Source organism: Myotis myotis, unplaced genomic scaffold (assembly GCF_014108235.1).
Source record: "Myotis myotis isolate mMyoMyo1 unplaced genomic scaffold, mMyoMyo1.p scaffold_m19_p_2, whole genome shotgun sequence".
NCBI lineage: Eukaryota > Metazoa > Chordata > Mammalia > Chiroptera > Vespertilionidae > Myotis > Myotis myotis.
The window spans coordinates 186,229,646-186,246,268 of NW_023416324.1; the positions used below are offsets into that span (position 1 = coordinate 186,229,646).

General features: G+C 35.6%; 1 protein-coding gene across 7 annotated transcripts in view; it reads left to right on the forward strand.

Moving 5' to 3' along the window:
• PHC3 (polyhomeotic homolog 3) overlaps positions 1 to 16,623 on the forward strand; it is a 64,182-nt gene that overhangs the window by 28,207 nt on the left and 19,352 nt on the right. For 6 of the 7 annotated variants that reach the window (XM_036352051.1, XM_036352055.1, XM_036352056.1 and 3 more), the window contains exons 7-10: positions 2,787 to 3,033; positions 9,096 to 9,967; positions 10,261 to 10,308; positions 15,838 to 15,991. In XM_036352051.1, the coding sequence (XP_036207944.1) occupies positions 2,787 to 3,033; positions 9,096 to 9,967; positions 10,261 to 10,308; positions 15,838 to 15,991 (1,321 nt within the window). The remainder of the gene's footprint in view (positions 1 to 2,786; positions 3,034 to 9,095; positions 9,968 to 10,260; positions 10,309 to 15,837; positions 15,992 to 16,623) is intronic. The other variant, XM_036352054.1, reaches the window with a different exon arrangement.

Sequence of the window (16,623 nt, forward strand, 5' to 3'; positions counted from 1 at the left end):
AGCAAAAATACTTCACGTGAAATTTAGAATTTTTCAAAAGTCAGAAAAGTTTCTATAATTTGATCATAGTTTTTGTTTAGATAAAATAAAAGTTGGACTTCAGAGTACACTGATATTCTTTATTTAGAAAGGGTGTGTTTTCTTCAAAAGTGAGGCTCTCAAGGAAATCTGACTATGTGATCTTCCTATTAATAGCTAAATTAACTTTGTAATATACTTCAGAAATATAGTTTAAAAGTTTGAAATGTAATATTTAAGCCAAAATGACCACAGATAGGTATTATAGCCATAGTGTAAAATTTATTCATATAAATAATATATAGTATAATATATAATATACTAGAGGCCCGTTGCACGAAGAGATTCGTGCAATAGGCCTTCCCTTCCCCTGGCTGCCGGCACCGGTTTTCCTCCGGCACCTGGGACCCAGGCCTTCGCTCCAGACAGAGCCTTCAGTCTTCGCAGCTTCGCCCCTATGTATGCAAATTAACTGCCATCTTTGTTGGGTTAATTTGCATACTCTCCTGATTGGCTGGTGAGTATAGCAGAGGAACAGTTAATTTACATGTTTGTCTATTATTAGGTAAGATAAAATGCACATTTTATTTTTTGCATTAAATTTCAGTATTCCAGAAAACAAAAGAAAAATTAGAAGAAAAGAGTGTATTATTTTATAGAAATGGATTGTTGCAGGTTTTAGGGTTCATTGTGTCAGATCTTCATTTACATTGTTAATATATATACTTTTCATTTGAAGGAAATTTTTCAAATTTTCAAGATTTTAAAATAAGTATCACTAGATCTTTGTTGAGATTTTTTTAGTAAAATATGAACAGGTTTTAATGTTAGCCTAAGAAAAAATGTAATATATATGAAATATATATGTGTAATATTTATTTCAGAATCAGATACAGAAGAATACTTCCAACTTGTGGAGCTTCTGTCATGTCTGCAATACAGAACTGTGGGACTACAAACATGAATGTCAGAGATGGGAGCATGCCAATCAGAGCCTCCATATTTCACAGACACAGACATGAGTAATTCTAATATAAGCTAGACATTAGGCAGTGCTGTAGGCCAATATGACCCAAATTCCATGAGAAAAGCATTAGATAGGAGAGGAGAAATTATTTCTAACCAGGGGCTTTAGGGAGGATTTTTTGGGATTTTTACTGGGCCTTGAAGGAGCGCTAAGGAAGAATGGCATTTGAGGCAACAGGAGCTTGAGCAAGGACTGTAAATGAAGGAAGTGCGTTGGAAAAGGGCAAGTAGAACAGTATGGCTAGAGTATGAGTATGATGGACTGGAATAGTGGAAAATGGGGCTTGAAGTATTTGGGCCTTGACTTTGAGAAACCTGGATTTTAGCACATTTTATTTTTTGCATTAAATTTCAATAATAGTTTTTAATCCACTTATATTGCTATGAAATATTTGACAAAAATCAGAGAAGATGCTCCATATGGTCTCACTTAGAAGATTCTTTTAATAGCTTAGAATAGAACTGATGAAAACCTCAGCTGCCCTGAAACATTTGTTTAGCACCTGCTATTGGCTGATCACTGCATTTTTCACCTGGATCCAAGATAATGTATAGCCTTTGAGCATCAGTTAATAATATAGTTGTAGAGACAGAACACACATGAAACTGAAGAACATTTATGAAGCACAATATATCATTTACTTTGTCACTTTAGAATCTCTTTTACTTTAGTTTCCCTCCCAGGGCTAGTGCTAGCATAAATGTATTTGGTGCATTCATTCCAGATAGGCAAAAACTTGGGCAGCTATTGGAGAGGCATATTCTGCCTGGCTATTTAGAAATGTTATAAACTTCACGTGACTGTAATTGGATGATCCTTGCCACCATCCAGACTGGCAGTATGTTTAGAATAGCACTGGGTATAGATAGGAGCTGTCAGAGAAACCTTTTCAAGGCCATACACAATCTTTTCAGTTCATGAGATCTGGTTCTCAAAGGCAAGTGAGTGTTCCATACAACGGCAACAGCATATAACAAACATCTTTAAAAAGGAGTTAAAGGAAATTATTTTTTAGGTGCCTCGTTAGCGCAGTAGGTAGCGCATCAGTCTCATAAAGGAAATGATTTTTATAATTATCATAATTGGGTAGATGATTTGATGAATTCGTTTTCTTACTAGTACAAGATTAGTGCTCCCTTATAATCTCTATAGAGCTGATAACTTTTTTGTTTTCTTTCTTATACTTACTAAGACAGCAGTATTGTATCCACACTCTCTAATTATGTAAGTTTATGAGGTACTTGTAACCTTAAAATGTTTCACAGTCCTGGCATGGTACAGCCAGTTTGAGGTTGAAGGAATTGCTCATTCTTCCCTACACACCTTGGGCTCCCCCACCGCTGCACCTTTGCTCAAGTATTCCCCTTTACTTGGAATGACCTTCCTCTTTCTCCTTCTCTTTGTCTGTCTCAAAGCTGGTAATAATTTTAAAATGCAGTATGTTTTAGAGTAATTTATTCATAGTTCAAAGTTCATATATATATATTTTTTTTCCATTTTTACTGAGTTCTTAATGATTCTTTCCCTTAGTGTCTTTTTTAAAAATTCACTTAGTACTTAAGATTTGATTACTTAGAATAATAACTCCCCTTTCTTACAGGATTAATCAGTTGTTTCAAGTGCTTGGAGCTTTCTGAAAAGCATAATATAAATGTATTGTCGTTATTATTATAATGTAATGATTACCACATGAATTAATACCATCTATTTCATCCTTATTTTTTGTTATGTGGTTCTTTAGGTTCAGAATTTAACATTACGCAGCCAGAAGTTGGGTGTGTTATCTAGCTCACAGAATGGTCCACCAAAAAGCACTAGTCAAACTCAGTCATTGACAATTTGTCATAACAAAACAACAGTGACCAGTTCTAAAATCAGCCAACGAGATCCTTCTCCGGAAAGTGTTAGAAAAGGAGAAAGTCCAAGTCTGGAATCACGAAGCACAGCTGTCACCCGGACATCAAGTATTCACCAGTTAATAGCACCAGGTGGGATAACACCTTTGTTGAAAATAGTTGCATTATTCATTTTCTTAGCAGGCAGAGAAAAACAAAAGATGTCTATTACTTGAAAAAGAATGATAATTTTAAAGCATTTTAAAATGTGAATTTCATGAGTAAAAAAAAACATTTCAATATTGTAGCTTGAAGAAAGAGAAATCAAAAGAGCCTAATAGCTAAAACAAATTATAATAATAAAATGGATTTTTGAGGGTCAGTTGACATTTGATTAACATCTTCATTATGTGCTAGTTTCCTACTATAGCAATAAAACCTTTTAGCTTTAAAAACAAGATTTGTGTGTAGTTCATTTAATATGCTTTAGTGGAACAAAATTAAAAGCCTTTAAAAAATTTTTTTTGTTTAAAATTGTCATTAGTGGGAGGAATTTATCACTTTCCAAAAATAAGATTATGCACAATTATTTTCTTTACCACGTTGCTTTTTTCCATCTTGGATTTCATCTTTAAGAGGAAGGTGTCAGGGAGTCAACTGTTATTTTCATTCTCATCAAACTTTGAATCCCATGTGCATTCCTGCTATCTACAGATAATCTTGCTTTACGGTTCTCAGGCTGAAAATCTTGGGGCTATCTCAAGTGAGTTTTCTTGCCATCTCTTCTATTCATCTCAGAATTTGTCAATGTTGAACTTTCTTCACTTCTGATAAGATAAGGAATTATCTGCTTTCCCTTTAAAGTTAGCACTATTTGCTTGTGTCATTGATTGCATCATTTTTACTGGCTCCTGTCATAGTTATTATTGCATCTTTTGTCTCCCTCATGCTGGATATTTTTCCTTTGCTTCTCCAGCATACTTAGGTCTCTCTAACCTTAATATATATGCATATGTTTTTATAGTCGTGTAATTATAATTATTGTTTATTGAAAGTGTGTGTGTGTGTGTGTGTGTGTGTGTGTGTGAGAGAGAGAGAGAGAGAGAGAGAGAGAGAGAGCGAGAGCGAGAGAGAGATGTACTGGGTCACACATGTTTTATTTTTTTAAAAATTTTCCTTTCATCCAGCCTCGTCAGGGAAGCAACTTCTTTCTTTCCTTTTATAACTGCATTACTTTCTAAAGATTTATTTTGCACTACTGAAGTCTGCATTTACTCCTCCTAGATCTATTTCTTTTTTTAAGTTTCCTCTGTGCCACGTTCTCTAAATCACCTAATCTCAAACTGTTGGAATTATTTGATTTCTTTTGTTAGAAATCTCTCATTACTTTGAATTTGTATAGCATTTTTATGCTTTTTAATGGCACTTTTTCTTTTATAGTTATTTATATAAGTATTGATCTTAGCTTTGCTATTAGGTGGTAAGCTCTTTGAGGGTAGGATAATATCGAGCACTTGTGTGTCAGGCACTTTACATTTATTGATTCTTTTAATCCTTTTTGCAGATTCACCTTTTCATCCTTTTATCTTATATATATATCTCTGCAATAGGTGGACAATAAATATTTGTTGGATTAATAGTTGATATTTTTCCCATTTTAATCGTGGACGTTATAGCATAGTTTTTTCCGTTTGTATTAGTTAGGTATCACTGCTTAGAATTCTTAAATCTAAATCTTTAGATAAGTATAGGCTTTGTTATAACGTATAAATTAATAAGCTTATTCATAGAATTCAGATGATAGATGTGAATTCTTTTTTATAAACATCTGTGTGACAGGTTCTGCTCTCTTTATGGATTGATAACAGAATTTTTATATAGTACTAGAGGACTGGTGCATGACATTAGTGCACTGAGTTGGGGGGCGGGGGGGTCCCTCAGCCCGGCCTGCTCCCTAAGCCAGCAGGCAGACATCCCCCTAGGGGTTGTTAGCACTGTCACGGAGGCGGGAGAGGCTCCTGCCACTGTTGTGCTCACCAGCCGTGAACCCGGCTTCTGGCTGAGCGGCCCTCCCCCCGTGTGAGCGCACTGACCAACAGGGGGCAGCTTCTGCATTAAACAGCTGCCCCCTGGTGGTCAGTGCGCGTCATAGCAACCAGTTTTTCCACTGTTTAGTCGATTTGCATATTAGCCTTTTATTATATAGGATTGTCCAGAGATTCTCAGCCTCAAACCAGCCTCTCTGGCCAGTGTTGATAAGTCAGTGAGGAGCAGCAGTGACCCACTGTACTTGGAATGACTGCTTGGGACAATTTCTAGTGATTCCCATAGTTTTGATAGATTATACTGGAAGGTAGGTAAATTCTCTCCCAACGAGACTGTTACCTTCAGAGAAAGCTAGGAACTTTTTCAGGGTTAGTTCCAGCAGGGAGCTCTACTTCTAGATTTTCAGTCTCCCTGAACTCCCAGTACCTATTTCTAAGTTGACACTTATTCTTCTCCCTTTCACTGTAGTGCAATAATATCCCTGTAGTTGTCTTCCTCTGATGGCCAATATTTTATGTAGGTGTGGAGGAGACCAGTAAGCTAAAACCATCAAGGTCTCGGGAGAATTGCAATTCCAAATTCAGTTGCTATGTGTATTAACCTAGTATTCTACGGTGTTGTCGATTAGAAACAAAACCATATGGAATATCCTCACTCATATAAACTTTTGCAACTACCAAATTATAAATTTGTTAGAATTTATTCAATCCTTACACTGTGGTTATTCAAAGCAATTTATATCTTCTGACGAAAACTGTATTTTCCAGCCTTTTTGTTTTTCTGCTCTTGCTGGTGGGAAGTTAGTCTGAAGCTAAGCTTTATTTTGGGAGATTCTTGGATTGGTAATTTGTCCTTTTCCTTAATTAGTAAAATTCTTGTTCCTACAGGTAACTTTCAAATACTAAAAGAATCTGTGTTCCAGTGTAGTATAGTTTAATAATTATTATAATGGACAAGGTTATTGCTTCCTTGTATGTATTTTTAGGTTGCTAAAATTTGGTTTTCTTCATACTTGCTTGATAGTTAATAATTCTATTTTTATTATATAAAATAAGGCAAATGTCTGGAAATTACCTTAACTATATTAGAGCTCAAGTTTTTTATAGCAGTTTTTAAAGCTTTTATGAAATTAGTCTAGTTGGAAAAACATATACCCTTTGTTTATTTGTTTAAGATATTACCTATAGTATTACATATGTCTCCTTTTCCCCCCATTGACCTCCCCCCCACCCATCCCCCTGTCACCCCCTCCCCCATATACCCTTTTTTTGCAGACATTAATTCAGTGTGTAATGAAAGCCTGTGTTAGTCTGTTCAGGCTGCATAGGCTGGGTGTTTTAAACAACAGTTCTGGAGGCTTGAAAGCCCAAGATCAAGCTCTGGTAGTGTTTAGTTTTTGGTGAGAGCTCTTCCTGGCTTGCAGATGACTGCCTTCTAGCTGCGTTCTCACATGGCCTTTTATCTCAGCTCTAGTAGAGAGGATAGTGAGCCCTCTGGGGTCTCTTCTTACAAGGACACTAATTGTCTTAGGTCAGGGTCCTACTTTTCTGACCTCATTTAACCTTAATTAATTCCTTAGTGGCCCCATCACCAAATTGTCACGTTAGGATTTAGGGCTTCAGCACATGAATTTTGTGGGACACAAACATTCAGTCCATAATAGGAACCCAGACTTAGTTAGAAATATGGGTTCTTGGTGATTTCAGACAAGTTACTTAATGCTCAGGGTTTCTTCATCTGTAATATATTGGATTAGTGTACTACCCTGCCTACCTCATGGGGTTGTTGTAACTATTTGGGGGGGGGGGGGTGGTTGTAACTATTGAATAAAATAATGTATTTAGTAATTTACAGTAATATATTATTTATAGTAATTAGAGTTCTACTACGTGAGAGATGATACCAATCACAAACTCTCCAAGTATAATGCCACCCTGACAATAAAGTGTTTATTAAAACCAGAAAAAAAAACAAGCATTATATGATTTTCCAGAGCACTAGTGCTTTTCTTGCACAGAAGTATTATTTCAGATATCCTCATAATTATTCTGTAATAGATGTGCTTGTCAGTTGGACTTATGGACAGTATAATAGATTCACTTTGATTTCTGATCAAAGAAAAATTTAACCTAGGTGAAAGGATAGACTATTAATCTGTTGGATTATCAACTTTAGAAGATAAAAAAAATATTTCTATAGCACAGAAGGAATTTTTATTCTTGTGAACATAATAACCATTATACTTAAAGAATATGCTAAATTTTAATTATAACTTAAAATTGAATTAAAGTGGGCCTTTGCTGTTATACTTGCAAACACTTAATTTTATTATCTGTAAAAGGGGAATAATACCTATCTACTTCATAGGCACTTATTTTTAGTACAATGAGCTATGTGTAAGTACCTTGAGCCCCTTGGAAGAAAGGCACTCTATAGATATCCAAAATCTTATTAAATACTCATAGAGTCTTTATCAACACATTTATAAAGTGCTGACAGTTTTCAGTCTTAGTTTGAAATGCCAGTCTAGTTAGATGAAAATTATTTTGTTAGGTGAAATTTAATTTCCATTTAAAAAATTCATGGACATTTGTTGAACCTTCTAAATACCTTTTTGAGATGTTAACCAAGCCGAAACCGGTTTGGCTCAGTGGATAGAGCGTGAGCCTGCAGACTGAGGGGTCCCAGGTTCGATTCCGGTCAGGGGCATGTACCTGGGTTGCGGGCACTTCCCCAGTGGGGGATGTGCAGGAGGCAGCTGATCGATGTTTCTAACTCTATCTCCCTTCCTCTCTGTAAAAAATCAATAAAATATATTTAAAAAAAAAAAGAGAGATGTTAACCAAATGTTAATTTCCTTAAAGGATCATGAAAAATTTAAAAAACCTACCAAATACAGAAATGTTTAAAAAGAAAAGTTGTTAGAAATTTTTATAAGGCCTTTGTCACAAATGTGGCTGAGTATAAAAATAGATGCAAGATCTTTATCTTCACATTCTGAAATTAAGACAAAAATTTTGCCCTTTCTTTAGATCTGTTTTAATGTTTACATGATATTAATATTAAGCCACCTTTTCAGTTTATCTTCTAGTGAACCCAGTTTCTTTTTTTACACTTATTTTCAGTTACAGTTAGCATACAGTATTATATTAATTTCAGCTGTGAAACATAATGATCATATATTTATATATAGTGAACCCAGTTTCCATTCTTACTTAGATAGAGAGGATTTCACCAGCATCCTCTCTGTGTAAACATAAATACTAGTATGCAAAAGAGGCATAACGATGGGGATATTTAACTTTGTTAATTCTTTATATTATCGCTGTTGTGAGTGGCTCCTCTTTGGAGAAAACTAGTACTGTAGATTACTGTAGAGTTTTTTTGTTTGTTTGTTTGCTTGGGGTTTTTTTTGGGGGGCGGGGGGGGGAGACAGAGAAGTAAAACAAGATCCTTTATTTAGACAGTATGATTTTTTTTATTGCCTCATTTTTTCTACAAGCAAAACTAGTGCTCTCCTAGATTTGGAAGGGCCCCTGGAATTTCATTTCTTTGTTACAGTGATTATTTGTGCTTTAGGAGTTACACATCTGTTTTGCTTAATTGAATTATCTTTTCCTGCAAAACATTTTCTCCTCCTTGGTCAAATAATACCAACTCTTTCATCTTGGCTCCATCTGGTAACTTATTTGGGAAGCTTTATAAGTGATTACATTGGTGATTAGTTGGAAGAATGTTTAGACACTGATTAGAAAGAATGAGACTTTTATGGATTTTAATATTGCATTTTTATGATTTTGAGGTTATCTTTATATATATTAAACTTATTCAGTGATACTCCACTTCTCCCCAAAGAAGGAATTTAAGTGGATAATGTTGTTAAAGTTAACACATTTTCTGGGGACGTATACAATTTAATAAGAATAAATCATGTATAGATTCAGATTTATAAATTAATTGTTTTAGGCAGTTTTACCACAGTGCAGTTTATTTTATGAAATCTATAGTTTTCCAAGGAAAAGTTGTTTGTCATTACATTTTGAAGTCACTCTTGTCTAGAAGACATTTAATAACTTTCTGATGTAAAAATTTTCCTCCTTTAAATTTATTTAAAATGTCAATGATATTTTTTAAATAAATACTAATTGTCATTTTTTTCTCTCTCACAGCTTCATATCCTCCAATTCAGCCTCATCCTCTAATAAAGCATCAACAGATTCCTCTTCATTCACCACCTCCCAAGGTTTCCCATCATCAGCTGATATTACAGCAGCAGCAGCAGCAAATGCAGCCAATTACACTCCAAAATCCAACTCAAGATCCACCCCCATCCCAGCACTGTATACCACTCCAAAACCATGGCCTTCCTCCAGCTCCCAGTAATGCCCAGTCACAGCATTGTTCACCAATTCAGAGTCATCCCCCTCCTTTAACAATGTCTCCTAGCCAGTCACAGTCAGCACAGCAGTCAGTAGTGGTGTCTCCTCCACCACCTCATTCACCAAGTCAGTCTCCTACCATAATTATTCATCCACAAGCACTTATTCAGCCACACCCTCTTATGTCATCAGCTCTCCAGCCAGGGCCAAACTTGCAACAGTCCACTGCTAATCAGGTGCAGCCAACAGCACAGCTGAATCTTCCATCCCATCTTCCACTTTCAGCTTCCCCTGTTGTACACATTGGCCCCGTTCAGCAGTCCGCCTTGGTGTCCCCAGGTCAGCAGATTGTGTCTCCAGCATCACACCAGCAATATTCAACCCTGCAGTCCTCTCCAATCCCAATTGCAACCCCTCCGCAGATGTCAACATCTCCTCCAGCTCAGATTCCACCACTACCCTTACAGTCTATGCAGTCTTTACAAGTGCAGCCTGAAATTCTATCCCAGGGCCAGGTTTTGGTACAGAATGCTTTGGTGTCAGAAGAGGAGCTTCCAGCTGCAGAAGCTTTGGTCCAGTTGCCATTTCAGACTCTTCCTCCTCCACAGACTGTTGCGGTAAACCTGCAAGTACAACCACCAGCACCTGTTGATCCACCAGTGGTAAGCCCTTGGAAGCTATTTGACTTTCTTGCTGAACTGAAAGTAAAAACTATTTTCTCCTACATTATACTTATTGCTAGAGCTACATGCCTGTGAGTTTTTAAAGCTTGAAATTTACATGTCAGTTTCTGACAAACATGCTGTATGGGCAAAAAAAAAAAAAAAAGGCAATTTATTGAAGTATGGTTGCATGCTTGATAATTTGTGATGGTTATTTAAGTCCCTTGTTAATTTTATTACTATTTAAACAAATCCATCTGCTATCTTTACAGAGTTGATTTTTTTTCCCCAAGGGAATACATTTGAACCAGTGTCATCTGCACAAAGTTTTTTCTCTTAAGGTGATTATCCTTCATAGATCCCTTCTGTTGGCTTGTATGTGCTTATACGTATGGCTTATCTAGCTAACCTTTTTGGTTGTATGTATTCTGAAGTCATGGGCCTTTAGGAGCTTTTGTTTCAAGGTGGAGTATGCTTGTATGATACAATTTTTTTGTAAAATTATATATTGTAATTAAAATTGTAAAAACATTTATTCTAGGAAAGAATTTAACTTTACAAAAAAATTAACTGTAGGCTACCAGAATTATTAAACTTCTGATTTTTAAATTTCTACTAAGGGAAAATATATAATTAAAATATTCCTCATTTAAAACCCTAAAAAAATCTCAGTGGATGAATTGAATACTGAGGATGAAAAAAATCCATTGAGAGGAGTAAAAATTTTAGGTAATTGAGATTTGGTGAAATTTATCAGACTAAACCTCTAAAAATGGTACATGTTGTCTAGAAAGGAAAATTGTCTTGAAAAGTATTTTTCTTTAAAAATTTTCTAAAGGATTTTTTATATTTATAAAATAATTTACAGTAGAAATTGAATAAGGTCTTAAAATTTTTAGGCAGAATGATTAAATTCGTAATTAATTTGTAAGTGAAAAATACAGTATTCCCAAAAGGAGGTTTATATCTTTACCTAAAGACCTCACTGAAGGGACTTTATCACTTAAAGACCTATAACCATTTGCTCAGAAAAGAAGGGAGTTTCAAAGTCTGTTCCTTAATGGGAAACATTTTGGTCCTCAGGATGCTAATTTATAGATTCTTTATTGTCATTAAGACTGACGTACTAGGCATAAAGAGATTGAATTCCATTTCCTGTTCACTTTTATTAAAAACTAGAGGCCTGGTGCACGATTTCGTGCACTGGTGGGGTCCCTCAGTCTGGCCTGCTCCCTCTTGCAATCTGGGATCCCTCAGGGTATGTTGGACTGCTGGTTTCGGTCCCATCCCTGCAGGCGGGGATTGGACCGAAACCAGCAGTCTGACACCCCCCAGGGGATGTGGTAGTGGGGCCGGGCACTGCACCGCTCCTGCTCATCCCACCCCTACCACTTGGTAGCATGCTGCCACGGAGGTGGGAGAGGCTTGTGCCGCTGCAGCTGCACTTGCCAGCCATGAGCGCAGTGTCTGGCACCCATCAGTCAGCTGAGCGGTACTTCTGCTGTGGGAGCACACTGACCACCAGGGGGCAGCTCCTGCATTGAGCATCTTCCCCCTCGTGGTTAGTGCACGTCATAGTAACTGGTCGACCAGTCATTTGGTTGTTCGGTTGCTTAGGCTTTCATATATATAGATAGAACTTGACAAAAACAACAATGGGCATCTGGAAATAAGTTTGCCTTTCAATTATCATGTCTATATTTTCTTTTAATGGAGTTTTGGAGAGTTTACAATGGATATTGTAACAGAAACACAGGTTTCGAAGTGTGTAGTATCTTCAAAGAAATCAAATTTATATTTTTACTTTATAGTTCAGTGAATTTGTTTTTAACAAGTAAAAAATAAAATTTCCTTATATGCTTTACACTTTTCTAATTGATTTTGTTAGGGTAAACTTTGGAGGAATATATTTGGGATAGAAATATGGAAAACATAACACTTAAAGCTAAAAATATTTACGTTCTTAATTTGTTATTTCCTGATTTCTTTTTAAAAACTTTGTTTTAAATTTATGTTATCTCATTTTTGGAAGGGTGTGTGTGTGTGTCTCTGTGTGTGTGAAAATGATAACTTTCTCTGCTGTCTCTGGTATGTTCATACTATCGATATTTCCATATTATCTTTCATACACTTTTCTGTGAGTACCATAGCCTATTTGTTAAATTGCTGTATGTTTCTTTTATTATCTTTGATCAAATATTTTTTTCCTCAAATATTTCTTCATGAATTACACCTGTCTTCATAATTTCCTGATTGTTTCAAATACTTAAAGGTACAGAGATATATTTACTTCTTAAAATATTTCAAATTTGAGCCGAAACCGGTTTGGCTCAGTGGATAGAGCGTCGGCTTGCGGGCTGAGAGGTCCCTGGTTCGATTCCGGTCAAGGGCATGTACCTGGGTTGCGGGCACATCCCCAGTGGGAGATGTGCAGGAGGCAGCTGATCGATGTTTCTCTCTCATCGATGTTTCTAACTCTCTATCTCTCTCTCCCTTCCTCTCTGTAAAAAATCAATAAAATATATTAAAAATATTTCAAATTTGAAAGTGTGAATTATCAAAGTAAAGTCAGTAATTTTTAAAAAATATATTTTTATTGATTTCAGAGAGGAAGGGAGAGGGAGAGATAGAAACATCAGTGATGAGAGAGAATTATTGACTGGCTGGCTGCCTCCTGCATGCCCCACACATGGAATTGAGCCGCAACCCAGGCATTTGCCCTGACCGGGAATCAAACCCTGACCTCCTGGTTCATAGGTCGACGCTCAACCACTGAGCTACGCTGGCCAGTCAAGTCAGTATTTTTTTAAAAGAGATATATTTGTAAAGTTTTTTCATGTGGTGAGAATAGACAATTTAGAGCTAATCAATAGTCCGTAGTTTCGTTAGGAAAGGGAGACAGATGGCACTAATGCACGTTATTGAGGTAAGTTTGGCAGGCATTGCTAGTTTTAGAATAGTTATGAGCTAAACAGAAATTATAATGTGCAGTTTCCTAATGATCTTATCAGCAAAACCTCTACTTCTTTGCTTTATTCAATATTTTAGTTGTTGCCTTTATGTATTTTTTATGCTGATGGTGCCAGATGTCTGACAGATGTGTTTTTATCTACTTCTCTTATTCATTAACATAGTTTTGCCTTTACATGGGCAATTTGGAAGAATACATATTTAGGCTGACCTATAAGGAATGAAAAAGTATTTTATAGTATTCTTTGATGGATTATTTCAGAAAATGCTATTTGTGGTATGCCTCTTTTCATCCTTTACAACTCTCACTTTTTAAAAATCAGAGTTCTATGCATGATCAAACTTTGATTCCTTAAAAGGTATTGTAGTAGGTGTTTGAAAAACTTGTGATAGCATTAATATTAAAGAGAGTTTAGCATTTTAAAGAAAGATAATGACCTTTGGAGGAAAAGTAATAGCTAAGAAAGGAATGCTACACAGATAAAATTGAACTGGTAGATAAATTGATACTTGTCTAATTACTTCTGAATCAACATCCCCACTCCACCAAATTAAGGTAATCACTACTGCAACAGATACCCCTCACTAGATGGTTTTGTTGTTTTCTTCCTTTTCATCCCAGAACTTTTTTTTTGATGACTTCCCCTGTATTGGATATTACTATCATTAAAAAAATGTATCATGTACAGATATTAGCAGCTATCATTATTGTACACTGTACTGTACTGAACAACTTCTTTCACTTCTGAGGATCCAGACATGAGGCAAGGTATCTGTTGGTGAAACAGGTTTCTGTTTGCAGAGTTGTGAGCAAATACTTGAAAAATGTTGCCTACTTAGAGCTGATTCAGATCACAGTCCTGGATATAATATTTGATATAAATTTATTAGTAACAATAGGACTTTTAAAAATTTAAGGCAAAAGATTTCTTAGTAGAGTCTTGGAAAGTTAGTTTAAAAAAAACACAGAAAACTATACCTGTTGTTAAATATGCCTTTGTGGATGAAACTTTATAGTCCTTTTTATGATATCTGGCTTATTCTGGTTTCAGAAATTTTGATCATTTTTACATTTAATTTTATGTACTTAAAATCAAACTTTATCGATAGTTTGATTAAAAATAGTACAATATTAGATATCACTTAAATTTTTTTTGTTAATGTTGAAAGGTTTTGTTTTAACATTTATTAGAAATTTTAATCAGCTTGGGTAAATACTCTTAAAAACTCACAACCTTTGTAAACGTAAGTAATAAGCTTTATACATAAAAAAGGGAGATGAACTGCTTTGTGGCTTTTTTTAAAAAACCCTACAGTCTTTTACAATGGTTGAATAAATAATGCTGACAAATTAAAGCACCTGTGTCAATCTCTAGAAGTGGACTTTGAAAATTCAGTATTAAAGTTATTGAAATTAATAAGATATATTTTGTTATATGGTTCCTTCTCTGAGTGCTTTTGAATCTGTGTTTAAGTATAATCTTTATCATTGAATAACAAGGAAGTTAACATACTAAAAACTTTCCTCTGGCTCTAGCTGGTTTGGCTTAGTGGAGAGAGCATCAGCCTGCGGACTGAAGGGTCACAGGTTTGATTCCAGTCAAGGGCATATACCTGGGTTGTGGACTCAATCCCCACCAGGGAGTGTGCAGGAAGCAGCCGATCAATGGTTCTCTCTCATCATTGATGTTTCTATCTCTCCCTCTCTTTTCCTCTCTGAAATCAATAAAAAAATAATAAAAAATAACTTTTCCTCTGTAATTATAGAATAATATTAAATAACCAAAATTAATGTCCCAAATGGGTTAGTATGGTATATGTGTGTGTGTTATTTCAGGACAGATATTTTTCTGTTTACCTGATATCCTGTATAATAAAAGCCTAATATGCTAAATGTCCAGTCAGCAATTCAACCAATCAAAGCATAATATGCTAATGATATTCTAAGGTCACTCAGTTGCTCATTATGACATGTACTGATGACCAGGGGGCAGACAGTCGACGGGTTGACCAGTCGCTATGACATGCTATGACCACCAGGGGGCAGAAGCTCCAACTGGTAGGTGAGCTTGCTAATGGGGTCCAGACAATTGTGACTGAGACGAGGGGTCCCTCCCCAGCTGGCCAATCTCCCACATCCCTCACCGGCCCCCATTGTGCACCAGTGGCGTCCCTCGGCCTGGCCTGCCCCCCTCTTGCAATCTGGGACCCCTGAGGGGATGTCGGGAGCCGGTTTCAGCCCGATCCCGCAGGCCAGGCCAAGGGACCCCCCCCCCCCACTGGTGCACGAATTCGTGCACCGGGCCTCTAGTTTGTTTATAAAAAAATCATTAGACTCTTGAGTAGATCAGAAGATTAAAGATAGATGTAATTGCATGCATACCTTCTTGTGGGTGCTCAGATATTTTCATAATTTAATCTTTGACATAAATATAGTAAAGAGCCTGAGATGTAGTCCTTTGGCAATACACTTCCTGTTATATTTTGTGTCATTTGGAGACTTAGTGTGCTTGTGAAAAATAGTATTTATTTTGATTTATCACAATTAGAAATTAACAGAAACAATAGTAATTACCAAAGTAGACTATAGAAAATCAAAACATTTCTTTTAATTCTTAAAATTAAAAATATGTCCTGACTTGCCTGTTACCTTTTTGGAAACGTTATTCATTTGTAACATAGATACTGATTCACAACTTGCTTTTAGTGATATATTTATAAAATATTTAGCCAAGCATTTCCAAAACTTTATTTCTAAAGTTTTCTTTTCAAGCTAATAGTCATTTTAGTTGTTTTAAAATTCAAAATACTTGGAATTTATTTTGTTAAAATTAAATTAGGAACACCTTATTAAAAGTATTTTTAGCAACCTTTTAAGGCAGTGTGGTTTATTGTTGCAGGTTTATCAAGTGGAAGATATGTGTGAAGAGGAAATGCCAGAAGAGTCAGATGAATGTGTTCGCATGGACAGAACCCCACCACCACCCACGTTGTCTCCAGCAGCTATAACTGTGGGGAGAGGGGAAGATTTGACTTCTGACCATCCTTTGTTAGGTAAGGAAATATCTCAATTGGGGGGATTTTCTATTAGTTTGTTAGTAATGGGAAAGTAGTTGTTTTTTTCACTACAGATGGTATTAAACTAATTTATGTAATTACAGTAAAACATAATAATTAAGTGGGTTTTTTTTTAAAGAGGAACAATTAAAACAACTGATAAGGAACCACTCAAATGAAAAACACATCGTAGCTTCTTAATTTTTACTGGTTTGTACAGATGTGTTTCATATGATCATTCAGATTCATATGTGAAGCTATTTCTCTCTTAAAAATTGGAATAAATCAAAGTTCTATCAAAAGATTTAAATTATACTTTCCCTAAATCACAAAGCATTCTAAATCGTATCTGGCATTCCTCATAATTGCTTGTGATCTAAACTGAATAAGTCTTTTAAAAGTGTTCTTTCCCATACGGTACTTAAATTAAGCCTCATTAATTCTTAGTAGCGATGGATTAAAAAATTATTGAGCTTAAGCATTCAAGTTCTTTTTTTTTCTTTTCAAATTCTTATTCACTATGTCACTACTACTTTTAAGTTAAAGTAAATCTTATGTATGCTCCTCCTCACAATATCAAAGTGACTGTGAATCCTAGATATTTTACTAAAACATTAGTATGATCTGTT